Source organism: Ceratosolen solmsi, unplaced genomic scaffold, assembly GCF_000503995.2.
Source record: "Ceratosolen solmsi marchali unplaced genomic scaffold, CerSol_1.0 scaffold7, whole genome shotgun sequence".
Taxonomy (NCBI): Eukaryota; Metazoa; Arthropoda; class Insecta; order Hymenoptera; family Agaonidae; genus Ceratosolen; species Ceratosolen solmsi.
In genome coordinates, this window is record NW_011948413.1 from 15,804,221 (window position 1) to 15,829,203 (window position 24,983).

General features: G+C 24.2%; 1 protein-coding gene across 1 annotated transcript in view; it reads right to left on the bottom strand.

The window, feature by feature from the left end:
- Nucleotides 1–20,783, bottom strand: part of LOC105367552 (Coiled-coil-helix-coiled-coil-helix domain containing 3) — a 30,380-nt gene extending 9,597 nt beyond the window's left edge. Inside the window, exons 1-4 of the mRNA XM_011506306.1 lie at nt 20,631–20,783; nt 19,686–19,870; nt 16,091–16,344; nt 9,269–9,499 (exon numbers count right to left, since the gene is read on the bottom strand). Coding sequence (XP_011504608.1) covers nt 16,156–16,344; nt 19,686–19,870; nt 20,631–20,736 — 480 coding nt within the window. The 5' untranslated portion in view covers nt 20,737–20,783 and the 3' untranslated portion in view covers nt 9,269–9,499; nt 16,091–16,155. The remainder of the gene's footprint in view (nt 1–9,268; nt 9,500–16,090; nt 16,345–19,685; nt 19,871–20,630) is intronic.
- Nucleotides 20,784–24,983: the final 4,200 nt, after the last annotated feature.

Sequence of the window (24,983 nt, forward strand, 5' to 3'; positions counted from 1 at the left end):
TACTGTTTATTCAATGATTTATAATTCTTTGAAGAGATCTCGATGTCTTGATATTATCAGGCAATTCGTAGTTGATATATTCTTTATTCATTTCGTTGATTTTTAGTTAATATTCTACTATTAATGGCAATATTTTATTATACAATAAATTAAATAACTACAATTTTAAACATTATGAGTAATATAAGCATTTCATCATAAAATTATCGGTGCTACTAATTATTAGAGCTTTTTTTTTTTTAAATAAAAAATAAGTAAATTTACATCTTAAATAAAAATAATACAAGTCTTTATAGAAATTAAGAAACAACGGTTTAAATAAATATCTTACTTGATCTTTCATATACATATATCTAATATTGATCTTCCAAGATTATTACTTTAAATATTAGGTGAAAAATTCAATTCTTCGGATATAATCGACAGAAATATGAAATTGCGCGCGACTGTGTTTGTATGTCCGTACGTGTATATAATTAATGACTTTAATTAAGTTATCATTAGAAAATATTATTCTTCATTAAAAGCTTTTGTTTAAAGTTGAACTCACATAGAAAATATGTTGTGATGCCCATTATAAGATAAAACTTAATTAGCTGGCAAAAGTTTTACGAGTTTCTGTTTCGGTACTAAATAATTAAATGAGTTATAACATATATTTATATATTAACATAATAATTTTTAAGAATAAAAAATATTTATATCCTCGATTCATCGTAAAATTTGCTGTATATATAAAACGCACATAAAAACATAGTACTTGTATAAATTATAGTATTAAATTATTTTAGGTAGAAAAAACGACATAAGGAAGAAATAAAAACATATCGCGCGACATCAACTTCTCACATTTTGCTACAATGTAAAACAAAACGTGAACGATGAAAACAAAATGGTGTGTTCAGCGTCTATTAATTTATTAAACACCGAGAAAGAGCTCTTCTTCCTTTTCATAATTCTAGTATGTAACTAAATTAAAATTTTCTATCATATCATACCTTACATCTATTATTATAAGAAAAGTAGTAAATATCGATAAGTAAATTAAAATAGACAATATAAAGCATGAATTATTAATTTATGTATAAGTATAAAAAATATACTTGGCAAATAGAGCTGAAAGCGTTATTTGTACATCTCACAAATAAAATTATGTATTTCAGCTTTTGCAATAATTAAATGATAACATTAATATTATAAATGAATATTTCTACTTTAATTGGAAAGACTTTGACAAAAATATAATAAATTAATAATTAAATTTAATTGAAAATTAATAATATAGAGACAATTATAAACTTATTATTAATAATAAAATAATAGTATATAATATATTAATGAATGAAACTTTTTTTTTATTAAAGAGTAATTATAATATTAAAAATTTAACAATGATAAATATCAGATGAATATTCAAGAGATAATAATAATAATATTAAGTGATATGAGTCTTACTAAGCATTTAATACAAATTCCTAATTTACAAAAAAAAAAAAAAAAAAACTAATAATAGATTAATATTATAGTGGTTAATAAATTAGTAAATATCTTCAAAAATCTAACAAAAAAAAGGAACTATTTAATATTATTGGATGATTCATTCTACTAATGACTCATTCTATTAATAAATGAAAAAATAGAAATGAAAATATTTATGACCATATTTTCATTAGTATTCTTTCAAGTATTATAAATAAAAGTAAATGTTAAAAAGCTTTGTCTTAAATAATATTTAAATTACCCTTTTCATAAAAGACTTTGAGCTGCTTCAAAAACACTTTAATCAATAATGAATATATTTAAATAATTTAATGTTATATACAAAGTATTGGAATTCGATAAAAATAGATATTATTTAAACTAATAAAATGAACGAAAGTTTACCATCGATATACTCTGCACTTGCTTATTAAGACAATATCAGCCATGTGTAGTACAAAACTCGTACAAATTGCTTGCGAAAATTATTATTTGCAATAAATGCTATTTAGATACGCTTATATCAATCTTATTCAAATGTCAAAAAAATTCTATATTTATTATATCGTTTCATTATATTAAAAGCTTATCTTTAAGTAACTTTGTACATATGTTTCCATGAGCCCGTAGGTAAATGTATTTTATTTATATTTTATTTTATTTATATTATCACTCTTCTTTTACTTCAATATAGTTTTAAAAATGGAACGATTTGTTAAATCAAAATTTATGTTTCAGTTGAAAATAAGTATTGCGTATAGAATTATGAAAATGGAAAATTTATAACAACGTTAATTATAACAACAGATAGTATTCCTATTTAAAGTTTACAATTATAATATATATATATACATATACAAAGAGAGAAAGAGAGAGGGGTTGCGTGTCTCCCTTTCCCTGTCTTTCTTATAATCATCGCCATAAATCTTTTAAATTATTTATTAAAATTAAAAATCTATATTATTTAAATATAATCAGGTCAATGATACTTTTAAAACAATTATCAATAATAAATGAATCATTCACAATTTAAAAACTTTTAAATTCATTTGAATGTTTTATATATATATTGAGCTGCAATATAACATATGTTGACATCTTTTCTCGCAAAACTAGTATGAAGGAGAATATAAACCATAATAAAGCATTCGGTTTTCCTTCACTATTTCACGAAAATGAAATTTATATTTTATTATGTCCACTAAATTTTTTAATATAAATAACCTTCTGCTGAGGGAAAGTTTGAAAATAATTTTTTATCAAGATTATCATCGTAAATTTTATATTTGTTTTAATATAATATTATAAACATATAAATATTTAGTTTAATGTTATGAATTTTCTTCACTTTTTATAATTTAAGAATTTAAAAAATGATCTTTTTCACATACAATTTAAGGAGAATAAGCATTCCACAAATATTTGTTTTCTTTATGATAACTGATGCGAACCACATAATGAAATTTATTTATTTAATAAAATATTAAATTTGTATATAAATAACTGACATATTTATCTATTCAATTAAATTTTCATAAATTCTAGTATATATTTTTTTATATTTATTCAAAAGATAATTTTTGCTATTTGTTCAACCAATAATATATTAAACTATCACTAAAACAAACTATATATAAACATTTATGCATACAATTAATAAAGTGAACAAAATAAATAAATTAAATAAATCACTCTAAACAATTGTGCGTATAATGGCGTTAATGGACTCAGTCCAAATGCAATTTCTTAATTACCGTAACATATTTCTCAGTCTTTTATATAGATATTTTTACGATATAATTTAAAACTCTGCATTTAACGGATGGGAAACACATGGAACGATCGTTTTATCACATTGTGCCAGCTCCATAAAGACAAACACATCTTAAAATTAATAATGACTATCCCAAGCACCTTGTTGAATGCAATTTATGATTAGAAAGTAAAAGGCTTTTGAAAAGTAAATTAAAGAATCGATAATAACGGTTATGTGATACATTTTCATTTTTCTATTGATGGTAGAGTGTTTTCATCGTCTATATATTTTATGCATTTTTAATATTCTTAAAACTGTATACAACATACTTATCTTCTAGATTAAAGATAGAACATCCTATTTCCACATTACGCAAAAAAATTACTTTTACCTTATTTTAGAGATATAGCTACTAAAAAAACTTATAATACTTATTTTTATCAAGAGTTATTAAATTAATATTGTAGAACTATTATTATAATGATTACAAGATCGAATAAGTATACTTACGTGTTGCTAATTATGTACTTTATTATATTTCTTATAAAAAATGTTTTTACTATTGACAGTGGATGTTTCTTATGAAAGAGAATAAAGGAAACTTGTATATATATATAAGTAATGCAGTACAGATATTTATGAGATGATCGCAGAATTCATTCTCATTTAAATCCAATCTTTTCAAATGTGTTTTCTTACTTTGCTTGGTGGCCTTCAAAAGATTTTTATTGCCATTTCGTGAATTGCCTTGCATTCGCACAATAAATTTGCACGATCTTTACACACATCATTGAAAATTATAAAACTTTATCCCCAGTTCGGTCATGTTTTCTATTTAGTATTAAACTTCTCTCGAATCGTATACGTGATTCGGATTGAAACTGTCGAAAATTATGCAAGGAACTCGCAATATTAACTCTATTGATCCTTTTATTCGGCAAATTTTATTCATCTTATTATACTCTCATTCTTTCTATATTCCTTGTCAATATCTCAATTTCCCACTGATATTAAAAACACGAATATTAATAAGAAAAATTATGAAGAAAAATCTAAATAAATATAATATAAATTCTTTCCATTTGACTGCATAGCTCTCTTCGTAAGACCTAAATTGCTATTTCTCCTTCTCTCTCTCTCTCTCTCTCTCTCTCTCTCTCTCTGACTATTGATATTAGGAACTGTACACGTTTAATTTTTAGAAAAATTTCAAGAATTTTGGTGGTTCTAGATAATTTCCTGTATAAAATATTTAGAATCAAAATTTATTTTCAACTAGATAATGATTTCATATATATATATATATATATTCATACATAGTCATATATATATATATATATATATATATATATATATATATATATAATCGTTGAAAATTTTATAATATTCAACCATTTATTTGTCTTATTGCGGAAGTATACAATTTAACAAATTATTCGCTCATATTATTCAAGACTATTAATTAAAATCATATATATATATAACAAATATATATATAATAAAAATATATATATATATAACAAATTATTCGCTCATATTATTCAAGACTATTAATTAAAATCTGTCCTATACTTATTAATTTAAAAGTGTTCTTAATAATAAGTTGAATCATAATAGAGAACTACTTAAGAGCCACCGCATTTCCAAAGCTGAATATACATCTGTAAAATATATTACGTTGAAAGTACTTTCCGAAATCCAAATTATAAGGTAAGAAACAAATTACAAGGTAAGAAATCAAGCTTTCCTCCCATAAGATGCTTTTTTTAACTACTTTGAGTAAATTGAAATAGGAAACAATTCTCGGTACAGCAGATTTTTTTTAAATACAACTTTTTGACATTTACTTTTTGACATGTGTCTCTTTGAAGCAAAAATCCAAAGAAAAGCTATTAAAAGATTTACAAAACCTACTTAGCTAAAATATATTTATTCGACAAATTTCAATATTATGTATAAATTTATGTATAAATGTATTATTTATGCATGTACATATTTTTTAAAATATAGTGAAATTTATTTCTTTTTATATTTTACAAATAAATTTTAGACCATTTTATAAACTACTAATGTCATTTAATTTAATTTACTATTAAATATAAAAATTAATGGAGAATAATATAATTTATTTGTAATCGAATAAAATAGTTTAAAAAATTAAACAATTTCATCTTATATATTATTAATTGTCGTATATTAACTTTAAAACTTTAATTCATATCTTAATATATCGGAATGAATATCGTGAAAGTAGTATTACTTATTATTAAATAATAAGGCTTTTATAATAAAAATAAATTTAAAATAGAAATTTTATATTAACGAAATATTATAAGTTAAATAATATAAATACTTTATACTTTCTCTTTTTTGTTTTTAACTTTTGATTACACTTCATTTTATATTTATTAAAAAAAAAGAAGTTTTTATTTTACTACACATTTTTGCCGAGCTTGTATAATAATTCAAATTGTTTTAAATTCAAAATATGACTAATCTTTCATATTTTCATTAACATAGTTTAAGTATTAAAATCTATTTACTTAGGTTAACATTTTTAATTGATTTATTAAATAATGTGGATAATATATCTTATATATATACACCATTTATAAAATTCATTTTATATTTATTTCTAATCATATCTATTATACATTATAAAATAATGAATGTGATAAATGAAGTAACATCTGCATTTTTAACAATTTTACGACCTATCTATATAAAATAAAAAGAATTAGTATAAAATCAATTAATAGCCAAGTATTATAAAGATATGGTATGAAATGATTTAATGTTTACGTAAGGACCTTTGATCGAATTCAATTGCATTATTAATTTAAAAAAAATTTTAGAATATTAATTATTATAAATTTTTTTAATTAAATAATTTTTAAGTAACTTTTTGGATTCATTCGAAAGAAATTCTGTGATAGAAATCGAATGTCACTTTGGCTACGTACATTTGATTTGCCAATACACTTTCAAAATTGTAATGACACTCAAATTATAAATAGGATTTAATTTCTAAATTCTATTATATATTTACTATTATTTACTATTATTGTATACTATTATTTAATGCCTAAGCACGACCTCTTTGTTCGATGAGAATTCTAATTATATTTTATATCAGATAAAGTTACAGATTTTATGATTTTCTAGTACAAGAAATTCTTAAACTCGAAGAAGAATAAATTTTTTAATTATTTAATTAATGACTGTGGATATTTTAATAACTGATTTCATAATTAAAAAATGCACAACCGTTAATATCATAGTAATATGCTTATTGAGTAGATGGTGTTACTGATAACGATCATTTTAGTGAAATTACATAAATTCAATCCCATGGAGCTTAATATTTTAAATATATTAACTCTCGTATTTAAATGCATTGATATGATTTAAGTGAAAATTACATATAGCTAATTTATGTAATCAATATCTAAATATTTTTATTGTAAATTTTATATAAGATAAAGTGAAATATATATTTAATAATAAAAATATTTTTTATATTTTTACTACTTAAATATACAAGATTATAGATATATATATATATATATATATATATATATGGATAGATAGATAGATAAATAGATAGATTATACACCGTGCAATAAAATTTTCATAATAAATAAAGTCAAATTAAACGTCCAAATCTACACAGAGTTTCATTGAGTAATTCTTAAAAAATTTCTACTAAAAATTTTTTAACAATAACTAATTCGAGTACTGCATAAGATTTACATGTGATTATATTTCATTAGTTGTCCATTCATGATTTTATCTTTTTTACATTTCCATTTTATGTTAATATGAGAAAAGGCAGGGTTACGTCCGACTGCACAAGTAATTCTTCAAATGTACCGACGTTTATCACAATTTCTCTTCTCGACAGTGAATGCCAAAAGACGTTTATGCATAAGAAATACTTCGTAGCATAAAGAGACGTTATTACAGTTTAAAATGGTCGTACATAATAACACACAAGTAACTTTGTTAATTGTATTTTAATACGTAAAAGACGTTAAATTTTTTGTCAATAGCTAGATATCATTAGTAAAATTTACGAGATACTGTTGCTGGAAAAATTTATTCTACTCATATTATTAATTTAATATTTTATATATGTTTATTTTTATAATATGAATTTCACGAATTATACATAAAAGGAGCATGTACATTAAAAAAAATTTTAATCTAAATTTCTAGGCTAAAAAAAAAATAACAATATGAGAAGTAACATTCTACTTGTGATTATGACTCCCAGACAAAAAATTCGATTTATGTCAGTAAAATACACTGCATAATTATATGACCTTATCTTATACAATTAGGACTTAAATCATGCATATAATATCTCTCAGAATAGAAATAATAAAAATATTTACAAAATAAACGATAACTTAGTTAAAATTTTAGAATAATAATGCATCAAATTATTCTATTGATAAATCAAACTAAATTATATGTATTATACCATAATAAGTAACATAATAAGAAAATATAATTAATTTTATTACACAATTCATAGAAAGATTAATGATATCTCGAATGCAATACCATAGTGATGATATTATTTGTAATGGAACTGGTATAGCACAAATATTCAATATTAAAAATTACTCATTTATTTTAAAATGGATAAAATATTGTCAATGACATTCAGCTGGAATTCACTTCCTGTTTAAGCTTTAACCTTCGCGAGTTAACGGAATGTCATCGACAGGCTAAGATCACGAATCAAACACGGAACAGAAAAACTTTAGGCCACAAGAATATTGTCCAAACAGTAAATTCTTAATAACTGTTTCAATAAATTGAATAAAAAGCAAACATTTAAGGTGCATTTATAAGTATTTCATACATATTTGTAATTCAAAAAATGCAGAAATGCAAAAATCAAGCATTTTATTTATTTAAGACTACGTGAGACATACGTATTATCATTTTTACGTATTATCATTATAATCAAAATTATCATTTTTTATTAGATTAAGAAAGTTTATTTTCTTATTTTGTGGTTAAAGTGACTTTGAAATTAATGTATATAAATATCATCTCTAAGTATCATCTATAAGTATCAATATCAATTTACACATATATAATAAATATTAATATTAGAATTTATTCGTACCTATTGATCCATATCCTTGAAATTTCAAAGATATTATTATTAAATGATTTTCATTTTCCTTGAAAATAATATGAGTAAAAATGATAATTACACCAAAATGGCTGATATTTAAATGATATTTAGAAGAAGAAAAAATTCCATTTAAATGTTAGATTATGATAGTAAAATCAGTTTCGTTTCACCGATGACAAATTTACGATTAAAATACCATTTATAAATAATCTCTTTCTTTGGAACAAATGAAGTCTCGAGACTTTTTTCCGAAAATTTATCGGAATAATATAGGAATTACGTATAATAATAATAATAATAATAATAATAATAATAATATTACTAATTGTATATAAGTTAAAAATTAATTAAAACTACAAATTTACGTAGCTTATCAATTAATTCATAACGGCTGTTTCATCCGTACAGCAATGTCGCGCATTTCTCGTTGCTAACTCCATTCTATCTGACGTTAAGAGACACCGAAAACAAAATATCATTGCACGAACGAAAGAATAAGACTGTATCTTTGGCATCTCTAATTCCTATGACCACTCGCTCCAAATTCCTTCATCTGCAAACATTTTAATATCCCGGATAGGTGATGTGCACACATAGTGCACTTGGGCTCGAGGAGGTCATGAGCAACAACAATCTACTGCCAAAGCGCGGTCGACAAGGCTTTTAGTCTCTACACACTCGCACGACAACGCCGTTCTATGTATAATGCAGGCTTAATACAAAGTCGATAGGACAAGCTGGAGGTGCGTCGTCGTCGTCGTCGTCGTCGTCGTCGTCATTTCCAATATGATCTCGATTGTCAGATGCAAAGTGTGAGAGACAAATGAAGGTATATTAACGCTACACAAGTAAGAACTTTAGCAATTCAAATCTTTTACCTTGTTCCTGCTTTTATACGCCTATGATGAATTACTCCGATGAACGGCAAATGGCCTTTGAAAAAAGTCGAAAGATTTTCCTTGAGATTCGCGGTACTTCCGATGTATCAATAATCCTATCCCATCGCTTTTATATCGTGAAAAAACGTGCGTCAACATTTTAAGTCTGCATTATCAAACTCGTCATTTTATTGCTCCAAAGACGAAAATTCCAGCCTCTTGAAAAATATACTAAAAATTATAAGGACAAAATTTTAAGAAATGCGTGATCGTTGGGAATGATTTAGAAGAAATTTATGATCATTGGCTTGATTATTTAGAACAAAGGCATATGGCTTCCAATCTCCAATGGTAAGCACTTAAGCAATAAAATAAATAAAACACGACTGTCCTGGACTAAAACTTGGAAATTTTTACTGGACTCTTACGAAGATATGTTATGAAATGTCAAATATAGCGTGTGAATTAAAGGTATTAAAGTAAGATTAATTACATTTGAATAAGTCGGAAGCAGTTTTATTTGTCTGCATCGATCAGCATTATTAAATTTTCAATCATTTTTATTTTTTTTTTTTTTTTTTTTTTTTTTTTTTTTTTTTTCTGTGAACGTTTCTGTGAATTTTGTACGCATTCGTGAACGAGCGCGCGCACTTACGTGTAAATTCATAAAGTATATTTATGCTGAAACGGAATATGACCATTTGAGCAAAACAAATGAAACGCTGTAATGTATAGCTATACTTAGAATTAGATATAATACGAAAATTCAAACAGATCATTTGCACAATTTACATTATTTAATTTATTCTACAAAGAAATTATCGAAGTATGCAATGGGACATTTGTCATTTAAACAAATTACTTTGTATAAATATCGTTAAAACTCAACTACCACGTAAATTAACAAATTATCTGTATATGTAAATTATACTTGTACATAAATAATAAAATGGTAATAATAATAATAATTGAACGGAATATTAGTGTAAGAAATGGGAGTTAAAAGGAGGCGGTAAATTAATTAAGTTGACACAATCTTGTCAAAAGACTTGAAATCTATTTTATCAATAAATAAAGCCTTTTATCCGAAAAAGCTTGGCTATATCATGTCAAGCGACACCCCACTATTCAACGGCCACATTTTACACTTTGCTTTCAAATAAGCGCCGTGGCATCAATCCCATAAAAAAGATCGCATTCATAATAATAGGTGAAAAAGTATGTCCATAAATTTAGCTTCGGCAATGCCATTTATACCGCGTGGACAATCTAAAGGTCAAAGCACTTGTCCGCGCTCTACGCCTTCTGTAATTTTAAAAGTCTCCAAACATGATAAAGCCTCGTTCGCCATTCGCAATTCTCCGTTAGGAATGCAATTTTGCTTTTCGTTGTTTTATGTACATACGAATATCGAAACGCGTCTCGCTCATAGAGAGTCGATAACATGAAATATGAGTGAACGGTTATTGTGGCAACACAATGTATTAATGTATCAGTGTCCGCTCACAATAATTTTACGAAACAGTGCCTATTGGCTTTTTGTTCTTTTCGTTTTTATTTCTGTTACTGTCATTGTTTCTGAATATTGAATAGCGTGGAAAACAAATCGCTTGATCTGCCAAGATTATTATTGCACGATTGATAAAAGCCACAGATGATCAAACTTATCGATTGAACAGCAGCGTACGTATAAGTAAAGGCGAGAGACTGTTTACTTTCTATTATCATCCTTCTTCCCACCCTCTCACCCGCATTCTCCCTTTCTCATTTTCAACACTAAAATAAAATTATAGATATAAAAAAGATTTAACGTTTCATTATAACAAAGTGGGTTCTTACTGTAAGAATATAATAATATTCATATTATGTAATTGATAAAACTGAAGGTAAATAGATGCGAACCACGTAAAAATTGACGTTATCGTTATTTCTATTTTTTTATAATTTTAATCGTATCAGAATTGCAACCTTCAATTTTATTTAAAGGTTTTATTAATATTTAATATACATTCCTTCGAACTTCAATAAATTGTACCAAAAGATTCGATAAATTGAATGAAAGTTCCTAAAGAATTGTGCCTTTCTTAAATTCCGAATGACATGCGTTGAATAAACTATTATTATATTTAAGCATAATACACTGTAATGCATAGCTCATATGCATTATCAAGTACATTTTATCATAGTTATAATATATTTTAAAATATTCTTGGCTAAGATTTATGTTTTGTATCTAAAATATAGAATAAACTTACATAAACAGTATAATGTCGTTTTTGCACGAGTTAATACAAAACCTATTTTATATCTATTGTAACGTAGTATGAAATTCTTTCTCTCTCTCTCACTCACTCTCTCTTACACAAACAGACACGCGCGAGCGCGCGCACGCACGCACGCATACACACATACACACACAAAAAACAGCATCAAACTATTATACCATTACTACAAATGTGCTAGTCAAATTAAAAATTTTATCCCTTCTAGATTTCCATTTATCAATATATTTTGTGACATTTTTACTATAATTGCTCATTTTTCACATTGTACTATGAACTCCAAAGCTGCATCGTCTCAGGAAAAATTATCTATGATTTCATTACATTTATATACATACAGATACCTCTCTTTTGTGAATAGAATGCGAATTTTTTTTAAATTTTAATCACGTCGTAGAAGTCCTTTGTTCGCTTATTTATGGCATGTCCACCGGACTTAATTACATTTAGCATTGTCCGTTTTTATTCAAGCATTTACAAAATTATATGCAATATGAAATTATAAAATTATATCTCTATAGCTTTTACGTTCGTACTTATTACTTGGCCCGAGAAATATTTCAAATTATTATTATTACAAATTATAACAATGACTTTAAAATCATAGTTCTCAAAATTTTGCAATGAATGTTTCGCAATCTCCCCCCCCCCCAAAACCCTATAAGAAAACTATAATTATTAGAGAACAGGTCATATATATTTATAAGCTTTAATCATTTTAAGCGCTAGTTGTTGATCGTAGATTTAATGATAAATTATCAAAAACATAAAGTATTTGTATCTTATTGTAAATTGTATAAAACAAAAACTGCTAATTATTCAAAATAACTTCGTGTGTACATAGAAAACTTTATAACTTCTTTTCCATAAATGTTACTTTCATTTTTATTCATTAGAAGTTCCTTTTCATAGAACTCAATACGTGTGCAATTTATTCCATGTATTCGTCAAATACATCTTTTTATGCTACATAAATTTATTTGAATTTCAAAAAAGACTTTACAAATTCACTATGTAAAAAATTTAAAAATTATCAAACATTAATTTGAATAAATTATAAATATGCAACTTTAAAATGGAAGAATATTCAAAAAATCATATGTGACATTCTTTGTACAGTTATATTAAAATAAATAATTGGCCTTATTCTAATCAATAATAGTTTAAACAATAATTAGTGATACAGCATAATCGTAATATGTCGATTAATTAATAAATTTTATTTGATCAAAATAAGAATGAATTAATATATAAATAATTCAAATAAAATAAATAGAAAAAAAATATTATGTAAACGCTTTGTGTTGACTAATCTATCTCTATTTAAAAGAAAGTAAGGCAAATGTATGATATTACTTTAAACTATTTTATTATATATATCACGTATTTCGTGCCCAAAGTTATAAATAATTATAATAATAGTAAATATTGCTAATGTTATTAAAATTTTATTTAGTATTAAATTTTAATTAAATTTTCGATCAAATTTCCTGATGTGTTTTCAAAGCAAAATGACAATTTGCTTCATTAATCGATTTCCCAACGAAGGTCAATTATGGAATTCGCTATCTGCCTACTTCAATCTATATTTTTTCTTGATATGAACACATTTGGATAGTCTCTTAATGTTTAAAAGCTATGAATTTTTTAAATATTGATTTTCTAAGAATGCTATAATTATTCCAATTTAGAAGTAATATAATCAATATCTCGTGCAATAGAATTTTGATGTAAAAAAAAATAAAATTATAGATATTAAGAGTTATTTTTGCGATATCCCTATCAAATTTCTATTCAATTTTTCACTCGAAATTATATCACCTTTTACATTCACTTCAAAATGCTAAAAAAAAAGTTAATCTAACTTTCATAATCAATCTTTAATGTATATTAAATAATCATTACCTGTCGGTATTTTATTATCAATTCATTTTATAATATGATTTTATGCATTCCTATACTTGCATGTTTAGGTATATCAAGCTTACATAATACACGAAAAATTGATATATATATATATATATATATATATATATATATATATATATATGCATGAAAAAATATTTATATGTACGACAACTTCGCTTTAAACATAAACATTAGCACAATTGCAACGCTGAAAAAATTCATACATAAATAAAATAAATAAAAAGATTCAATGGCAATGGCATAAAGTACGAATTCCTATAACCATGTTCCCTTCGTACATATGATTGCGACAACATATTATTTAAAATCTCATTAGTAGTATTGTATTTTTTCTTATATACATACGTAATTATTGATCCCTTTTTCACATCTTATCTTTCAAGCCCAATGAATACTACAAAATCATGCATGCAGACACGATTAGATCGCTCTTCGTATTAGAGATAGCTATGAGCGTCACAGACTCGCATAAACAGATTCGGTCCAATGGCTGTCCAACGAAATGAGCAGCCATGCATGTGTATCCGAATATAGTTAACTCAGCGTAGATATACAAATAGAAGTTGTATACATCAAGGCTGATGAATTCAATACAAGTATAGTTTCGTGGTAATGAATTAGAGATTGCAATTTATTTAAATTGTTGCACTTCATTTTGAAACTGATAGTATTTATATACGTCTGCATAAGAATTTATAAATGTCAATCGTAAAGCAACAAACTTTTTTTTTATAGTACTCTATCCTCACACATTTCTTCCTTTCTTTTATTTTTAAATCGTTATAACTGTTTACCGGTACTTTATAACCATTATATATATAAATATATATATATATATATATATATATATATATAGTCAGAAATCACCAGTGATTTCATCAATACAATTATTTTATTAATTTCATCATTGGCAATTAGCACACACGACATATAATACTAAAAACTAGAAAGCAATAATGTACTTCACCGCAAATAATTATACAATTTCAATCACATGGAAAAATTATTACTAGATCTAAAGCCCAAGAAATATCAATATTGTTCAATTGAAGATATTTGTAATTGTAGCGATTGATGTTCTATTAATATTATTTAATAAATTACTCGATAAAATGAATTCTAGTAATAATATAAAGATACACGAAGATTTTACAAAAAGTTAATTGATAGTTACATGTACGTACGGAAAATTGACACACAATTTACGAAAACGCTCTTTTTATCAGCGACTAGCTCTATATAGAGAATTCCTTTCGTTTGCTCTTTTCCGGCTCTAAATTTCTTTTACTCCAATCAGAGTTTGGTACAGATTTTTGTAACTCCCATTTCGTGATCTTCAATCACAGAGCCTCTACCCCTATATTCTGTCACTAAATACCGCCTTTACGTTGGTTATAAATTAGATGATTTGCTCTTTCATCTCATTTTTTTTTTTTTTAAGAGTTCGAAAGAAATACGTAAATAAAAGATCAAATAAAAGCTTAAAACAAAAATGGAAACATAAAAATAATTGTAAATTGCATTAAATAAAATTAATAGCTGAGTTTCTTTTGTCAATATTGCATGGTCAAAGTAATTTTTGTTCGTATAATAAATAGGTCTTGAAGAGTTCATCTAAGTAAATATAAACTTAAGCAAATTTTCCTCGCAAACTTGTTTATTATATCCATTATTAAGTAATTCCGATAGTATTACTATCTAGAAATAAATTATATGCAAGATTGTAGAATAAAAATACTTTTTTCCATACTTTCATTTGTAAAACAGAATAAGACCTAAATAATGACAGACGGCAGAGTTATTTAAAAAAATATAAATATAATTGCAATTACATTCTGATCGGAAAAATTTAACGAAAATAAATAGATTATTTTAATTGAAAAAATAACTTAATCAAAATTCATGTCAAACTCACCTTCTAAAAATATTTAATCTCAAGAAATGAAAAATATAAGTAGAGAAATAAATTTAACATAGATTAGTTTGATATAGTGATGATAATTAATGTCAAATTAATAATAAAGCTGAGAAAAAAGGCCTAAAAACATCAACTGTAAAAAATAAATTGTTTTAAATTACAAAAAAGTATGACAAAAAATTTATGAAATAACACAATAGATTAAAAATGCATAATAAGCTCTATCTTTTTTCTAAAAATAATTATTTTCAATAAAAGATCAAATAATTATTTAATTAATAGCTAACAATGATTAGATTGCTAGATGCATATTAATATCAGAGTACATATATTAATATAAAAGTGCATATATTATAAAAAAAATCTCATTAAAAATATTTTGTATAATATAGATTAAATAATCAATTATTCAAACTTATGTATAACCAAAGAAATAAATAAAACTTTAGCAGCGATAATAAAAAATAATCGAAATGAACTTTTTTAAAAAAAAATTAAGAAAAACGTATTAAATTTATATCAATATTCTCATACTTAACAATAAAAAATAGTTCTTTACATTTGTAAATACTAAACTGACACATTACTTACATTATTAAGAAATATTTCGTGATTAAAAAAAAATATACATAACTAAATGTAAATATAAATGTAGTGTAAAATCATCGAAAAACTATATGAATAACTTTGTACCTCTTTATTTCTTGAAAATGTTAAAAATCAACATATGGTATATATTTACTACTCATTGGTTCGATTTAAAACAAGTGACATCCTACACTTTTCTCAAATTTTTCCATGTACGTTGGTATCTTAGTTTCAACAAAATTAGGTGATAATTTATCACTAACATCTATAATTGCATTATCAACACAATTTTTAAATGCTGTGACCTCTTCTACACATTTAGCTGCCTTTTGATTATTCTTTTCAAAACACTTGAATACCTATTATTATAATAATTATTAATTAATATGTATTTATTTAAAAATCAAAACACTATGCCTAAAATATATTGAACATACAAATTTACATATAAGTTGAATATATTTGACAATTAAATGATATTTCATAATTTTGTACATATCTTGCTGGATACTTCTCCAATACGTATTGGAGAAACACATGTTGTTCTACAAATTATAATATATATATATATATATATATATATATATATATATATATAGATATATAATAATTTTTTTTGTGTAATAAATAAGGTTGTATATAAAAAATATATTAAAAGATTGTTTGTAATAATAGAATATATTTTTATAAAGAATTTGCTCTATAAATGAAACGCTAGATAAAGAAAAAGAATTCAAATAAAGAATAAAAGAACATTTCATTTGTACTAAAATCATGTCAGTATGTTCCATTTCAAAAAATTTTCATCTTTATAATAATTGGAAATATTTTTAAGCCAATCTTAATAATAGAAACATTAAGTCTTTTATATGCTAATACTCTTTTTTAACAAAATTAAAAAAATTTTATACAGAATATTGAAAACATTAAAATTAAAAATAATAAAAATCTTTAAACTGAATGTACATTTTTAATATTGACCTTTAATAACTATTATTAATTAATAATAAACATTGTTATTAATATTAATATTATTATCATTGTTATTATTCTTGTTGTTATCATTTTTTGTATATATTTGATTATTTAATATTCTACGTAATCGTTAGGAGTCCTGGATACCAAGAAATGTGAATCAATTCAGAAGAAGAAATAAGAAAAGTGGAAAAAATTTTTTGAATCTTATTTATAATATAAGTTTTTATTACTAAGAATATATTATTAATTTAATTTCATCGACTGATCTTGCTGTTTTTAATTAAAATTCATATTTAATTATCAAATTGTGTAAATAACATCAACAAAATACAAAAAAAAATATCGTAACTTATGACTTTTTATAGTTTCGCACATATCTCATTTTGTTAAATTGCTTTCTTAACGAAAAGTATATAATTTTTGTTTAAGCTTCATTCTAACCAACTCAAGAATAATTAATTTATTCAATTTTGAAGATATCTAAATTCATTTTTGTTTAATAAGTGTCTAATAAGTGCATTCTGAAACTGATTTATCCTAAAACTATGAAAATTAACTTACTTTTGCCAGATAAAAGAGATTTTAATATTACAAAGAAATATCTATTACAGTAATAATAATAATCCAATATGGATGGTTAATCTCATGCAATTATTGATCGTTTGCAATATTTTTATAGTTAATTCATTTTATTAAAAATTATATTATATTTGTCTTAAACATTTATTTAAGACTTTTATTCTTTTAAATTTTCTTTTTAAATTAACTTTTTGAATTTTGCTTAACTAAGTGTCAACATTTATGTAATAAAAGGATTAGATTTGAAATTAACTTTGAAATTTATCCTCGTAATTTGATGCTTTGTTATTTTTTGTTTAAATTAAAATAATTAGCAAAACAACGATGAACATTTTTTAAATGATATAAATCGACAAGTTTTATTAATAAAGAAATTAAATTGACATTTGCACATATTTTCTAATCGAAACTAAAATGTCTTCAATATATTTAGAATTATCGTGCAAACATTTTTTATATTAAAAACAAAATGCTTTAATATTTTTAATAAATATTAAATATAAATTTTTTTTACCAGAAAAAAGTTTTACTTTATTTTATTAATTTATCTTTTTTCAAAATTTTTTCAAAAGTTAATATAATTTCGACTATGCATGGATTAAATCCAATGTCGACTTTTGAAATTAAATTTAACGAGACGGGAATCATTTACACATTCGCCAAAACGTTAAATAGAAATATCACATAAGTAGTATTCTAATTAATTGATGAAAACAAATTAAAAAGACATTAATATTAATTTGAGAAAATGTAGACCTGCTCGAATATAAATCAATTTTATGTACAAAAACGACCTCATTTGTTATTCGCGAAATTCCTAAACTTTTAAAATTATACAATAACAGTTTAAATTTTTATTGTTTTTATTATTATTGTTATCACAGCATTATCATCTTTGTAATTATTATAAACGTGACAATTATTCATTTGTTCTTTTTAAAAACAGGTAACATGAAAATGCTTGTAATTAGAGCCAAACCTTGCTATTCGAAAATATATTTGGTATTGCACGTACAGTACAATCTATAATATATTACAATTATTAATTAAACAGTAACCGATATCTATAAATACTAGCCCACCTTTGTAAATCTTCCTATCATTTTCCTAAGGTAAACACGAGTCGATGCCTTGACTATAAAAGTACAGGCAATACCCCTTAAGATGCCGTCATTCGTCAAGTCAGAAGAACGAACGAAACGATGGAAGGAGTATTGACCAGGTGATGACAGCAGCACCTAGTGATCGCACACCAACACGAGACCATCTGCACTCTACGGTAATTGTTTCACGTGCCTCGAGAACGTAAAACCACCCGACACACGTGACTCCGTGCACGGGTAAGTTCTGGCTGTAGGCATGCACGTCTAGGTACGCGGCGCAAGAAATCTTGGCGCTACCAAATCATGCAAGCTGACTGGAAATTCTGGAAAAAGGATGGAAAGTGGCACTCGGAACTCTCGAATGGAGATATAGAATCCACCATCGGTGAGAAAGGACAATGGATCGGCAGCGATGACCGCGTCATCAACGCCCCCAAACATCGCAACGAAATCTGCACACAAGGATTTACAAACTTCCCTTTCTGGAGAGAAGGAGAAGGTATAAAGCCAAGGCAATTGCCGAGGGCCCACGCAAACCCTTTCTACAATGGTCTGACGATCGATGGCGGCGCGAGGAGAGGGAGAGGGAGAGGGAGAGGGAGAGGGAGAGAGAGAGAGGGAGAGAGAGAGAGAGAGAGAATCTTGAGATAGAAGATGATTGGATACCTCGGCTGTCTTACCTCGATCGCCTCTATAGAAACCAATTGTATAGGTATGCAGTTGCTCTTTTAAAATAGGACAACACGTACTTTCATAAAATTGATCATAAATTAATTTTGATGTGCAATAGCTAAATATTTGAGTTATTTTATTGAGACATTAATGTGATTTAAGCTAATAACGCGAAGAACGAGTATCAAACCAAAATCCTTAACCGCGCTAATGGCATAATAATCCGTAATCTTGTGGATCCTATATCATTATTAAAATTATTATTGTTCATGCACTGCTACTATATCATTCATATAAATATTCATATATTTGTCTTAAATACTAATCTTTTTATAAATGTCATTGTTAAATTGTATATAATTTCGTACTTGATTTTTGTAATCTGGACACGTGGAGGGGGTCTCGAATTCAAAAAATTTTCCAATTTTGCTCAAAATACGTGCTGCCTCAATCTCAGTGAGATTCTGTTTAAGCGTGTGTTTTTCATCCAATATCCTGAGCTTTTCACTCCACCACTTCTCGTAATTATATACACGATCTTGACTTATCTGGTCTGTAATGCATCAAAATTATAAATAAAATAACCATTAGTGCCTATAAATATTAATAGGTTTTTTTAAATTATACTTTAATATAATTACAAATACTAAACGTATCGGCGAATAATATATAGTTATAGCCAGAGTTATCAAATGCAAGTCTTTCCTATACTTATTTAATAATTTAATAATAAAAGTTTCTAGTCACGTAAAATGTTATACCTAAATAGCGTGTTATATGAAGTTTTCAAATCACGTTAAGATTTTCAAACACATAAAACACTGTTTTTTAAAACCATTGATTTAAAGCTTTATAAAGTGTAAGGCAGTATAAAACATAGATTAATGAGAGCTTTTTACAATAACCTAAAGGTTTCCTACAAGTGAAAAACTATTATAGGTAAGTTTCTAGTTATAAAAAAAAACGTTGTTTTCTTGTTTCAAGCTTATAAAAATTTTAGATTGCATACATGTTTAAAATTGTGTAAGATGATATATTTATTATTAATACTTATCCGTGTTAATACAAAAATTTGGATATTAAAATATGAAGAGATAAACGAAATAATTCCAATATATAGACAAACAATATTCTATTATATCTCGAAATACCAAGCGTTTGTGTGTATGTGTAGAAAGCGTTTTACCTGACATAAATACGCAAACATATTATTATTAGAAAAGTTTTTTTTAATTACTTTCAAGCCAAATCAATATTTTAATTGAATATCATATATTAATAGAAAATCTAATAAATCCATTTTTAATAATTACTTGATTTTAATCTCTCCTGCAATCCTCGTCCAATATCCATTCCACGAATTTGCAATGATTTTGCTGTTGTAATGCAATCATACCGACAATATCCTCCAGAATTCATATTGTAAACTTCTTGATATAAAGCTTAAAATTTAATATATTACTTAAAATTTTGAAGAAAAAAAAGGTAGAGCTCAACCGCTAATAACTATAACAAAAGAAATCACACATGAAAACTGTCATATTAAACAAAAGAAAATTAATATTCAATATTCTTCATAATCATACATCCAAATCTGAATATACATGAAGTTATAATTTATTTATTTATTTTATTTATTCATTGTACAAAATCATTTTCCAAAATCAGTTGTTTTATTATTATCCGAAAACATAATTATAAATGTTCGTATAAGACAATTGTCAAAATATAAGTTCCCATAAATCCCAAAATAGTTATTTTATTTAGTAAGAATTTATTTATATTTATTCATTCAATGAATAAAAATATTTGCAGTACTCATATTTTATGTATATAGCAACAACAGCTAAATATTTTATTGTCAAGACTTTTATTTTACTATAATTTTATTGAATTTATCTTCATTCTCAATATACGAAATTTAAAAATTATTTTGAATAAATAAAATTGAACATGTTTATATACAATGTTTTCTCTATTTATTACAAATAAACATCATAATATTACGAGTATTATTAAATAATATTGATATTGTGTATAAATTCAAACGAATGATTTTTTATTTAACTACATGATCAGTACTTACAGAAATGTTTGCATATTATTTATATCTATTGATATTTCCTCTGATGGTATAATATTTACGAATTATAAATTTAATGTTTAATGTTATTTATGAATACTTAACACAGTATGCTTTATGATGACGAATTTATACTTGAATATCATTGTAGATAAAAGCATGGCATAACAATCAACCATATATACCTCATAATAAAAGTTACACTATTCGAAAAGATGGGAAGAATTATAAAACCATGGAGGCGAGAGCAGTTTAGCTACTGTCAGGCGACGGGTTGTTTCAACTGCAATAGTCAATACAAAAAACAGCTACAATTTTTAATACATTAGTTTTTCTTTTCGTTTTTTGATAGAATCTTGAACATAATCGTTGAATATATCAAATTTTAGGAAGCAACGAACGAATGATATTCTAGTGCATGCCAATAATTGGGAATTTACAATAATTTCATAATACATCAAAATTAAACGCATACAAAGTGAAAAATAACTACGAATAAAATGATAATGACCAAAAAGTATCTTGTTAAATTTTAATTCTTGAATATATAGACGTAAACAGTATTAATAATGTTATTCAACATTTTACTTATTTTCATCAAGAATAAATTATTCACTTATGAATATCATTCAAAATCTTATATTTTAAAAAAGTTATAAAGTTTAGACTTATATATATTTTTCTAGTTCGAAATATAATAAATATTTATGCTCTGCACTGTAAAATACAATTTATATAAATTTTTCGATTTCGCCAAGTATAAATAAAACGTATTTAAATAATTATAATTTATTTTTTATAATTTCTTACTTCAAGATGGTAAAAAAATTTTCCTTAAATTATTGAACTCTAAAATGATTGTAAAATACAATTTAATAATATTTTATAATTATTTACAAATTAAAATAAAATTATAATAGTTGGAAAAATTGTTTTATTTTACATAATATTTAAATTATTAAATAATATAATATGAACATAGATTCATAAATTAATTGATAATAAATGTATAATTAATATAAAATAATTCAAAGTATATACTGATTAATTAATAATTGTCAACTTACAATTAATAAAACATAACATACTCGCATGTAATACAATACAAAATATTACATTAATTAATTAATATATTTTCAAGCAAATACAAGTAGAAAACTTATTTGAATATTTTAGAAATACAGAAAAATATGAAAATTCTTGATAATGACATTTTGAGTAATCGCCTGTCGATATATAAATGAAATAATTAAAATTTTTGTTATCCTGCATGCCCTAAATCCCAATAATGTTCTCCGTAATCGCCGTTTTTATTACCCCATCTCATCTAATAAATAATAATTAAAAAATATTAATACTTTATCATTAAAAATAAATATTAAAATAAATAAACACTTGATATTATTTTATTTAGGAATTAACATACCTTCCCCTGAAAATGGTTTTTATTAAAATTTCTTTGCTCAAATCGTTGCTCCCATTCATTAGGATTTTCACATACGTGACCAAATTCAATAATCATAGGGTCGGTTTGCTCAGAGAATATATCTCTATAAAAATATTTTAATGAATCAAGAATGTTTAATTAATTCGTAAAACTTAAATCAGAACGAAACTTACTGAAAAAATTGACTTTTATGAATAATGTCTATTAAATCTTTTCTAGAAAATTCAGGTCTGCTCTCACTTTCGATAAATTTCATATCTTCTAAAATTTAATATAATATTATGGTCAATTTAGCACATAACATAATGATCCTTCAGAAAAATTTATAAAAGTTTCTCATAAAATGATGATTTCCTTCATAAGAAAATAATGAGTATATAGAATGAATATTAAATATCAGTGAACTACTTGTTTCAAAATATTATTTACAAAATATTCGTATCTTTATTTAAGACCTTATATACCAATACTAATATTGCGAAAGATAAGAATATATTATTATAATAACACATTATATATACAAACTTATATAGTTCATGAAATCATTAATAGGATTAAGTAACAAAATTGACTGTGTGACCTATGAATAAAAAAAAAGTTTTAAAGTATTTCAATTTAATATGTGAAAAAAATGAAAAATTATTTATTAAATCAAAAAATCAGATAAACAGATATACGTTATTGAATAAACAGAAAATATTTTGTGCTCAATATCAATTTACAATTTTCTCTTTTTATTATAATTCTATGTAAAAATATGACAAAACATAATGCTATAACAATACTTTCCAGATTTTTGAACTGTTGTTATAGAAACAATCACTAAACTATTTATCTTGGGGGAATTTTTAAAATAACTTGTTTAAAATGACAGATATTAAGTGAGTCCAGTATTATAATTTGAAAAGTTCAAACAATACAATATATCAAATAAAATTAATCATAAAAATTCAATATAATTATTACCAATAATATTTTGGTAATATTCCGTAGAATTTTCATCCACGTGGTTGTAGATGTGCATGCGCTCACTTTCCATATACATTCTATATACTTTGTATTAAATAAAAGCTCTCTCATGCAATAAAAATTTATATATCACAAATCACATTAAATTTATGAATAAATAATGAAACGAAATGATTGTCTTTCAGTTAATAGAATGTGACGATTGCAATATATATTCAATTTTGCGTATTGTAATTGTTAGCAATAAATATAAAAAATATAAAAATATAGCTGAATAGCAAATTGATATATTATTCCGAATATATTATTCAATTATATATTATTACTAAAACATTATTCTAACCGAATAGTTGATAAATCGATAAATTATATGTTAATGAATATTGAGAATACAAATGTAAATGAGATAAATAAAAAATTAAAAAATAATTTAAACTTATATATATTTCGTATGTGACATATGAATACTCTTTTCGATTTTTTATATCAGATTATTTTTACTATTATTTGAATAACAAAAAAATCACAAAAATATATATATTATTCTGTTTTATAGATTAATAATTAATATTTATTTAGATTCATAAAAAAATTATTAAAATCATATAAAAAATGAAAAACTGAATTTATTTAAATGAATAATAAATAATCAGAAAGTAAATAATAATATAATTAATATTTATATAAAAATACACTGGAAAGCAATTTCATTCATAATTTGATTCATATATTCTATTCGCTTATTGTAACAATTAAAAGTTAATAGCACTAAATTTAAAATAGAAAATAATATAAAAAGAATTAAACGCAGAATAATAATTAGTGTTAATCTTATATTTTAAACTTATAAACACTTTTATATAGCACTGCATTTTAATATAACATCTTAATGCGAGAACTCACGCTTTCCTAATATTAATGTAAATGTAAAATACAATAGCTACAATTAAGATTAATATTTGAATATTGATAATATTTCTTATTATTATTTACAAATTTACAAAGCGTGTACATTGAGACAATTAAATATTTTAATTTTTAAGAACATTGATATTCTTTAATGAAATCGATGAGACTAATGAAATACAAAAAAAAATAATATTAATTATAATAATAATAACATGTGCCTATAAAAAGTTTGTATTGAAGACGATAATAAAAATTTTT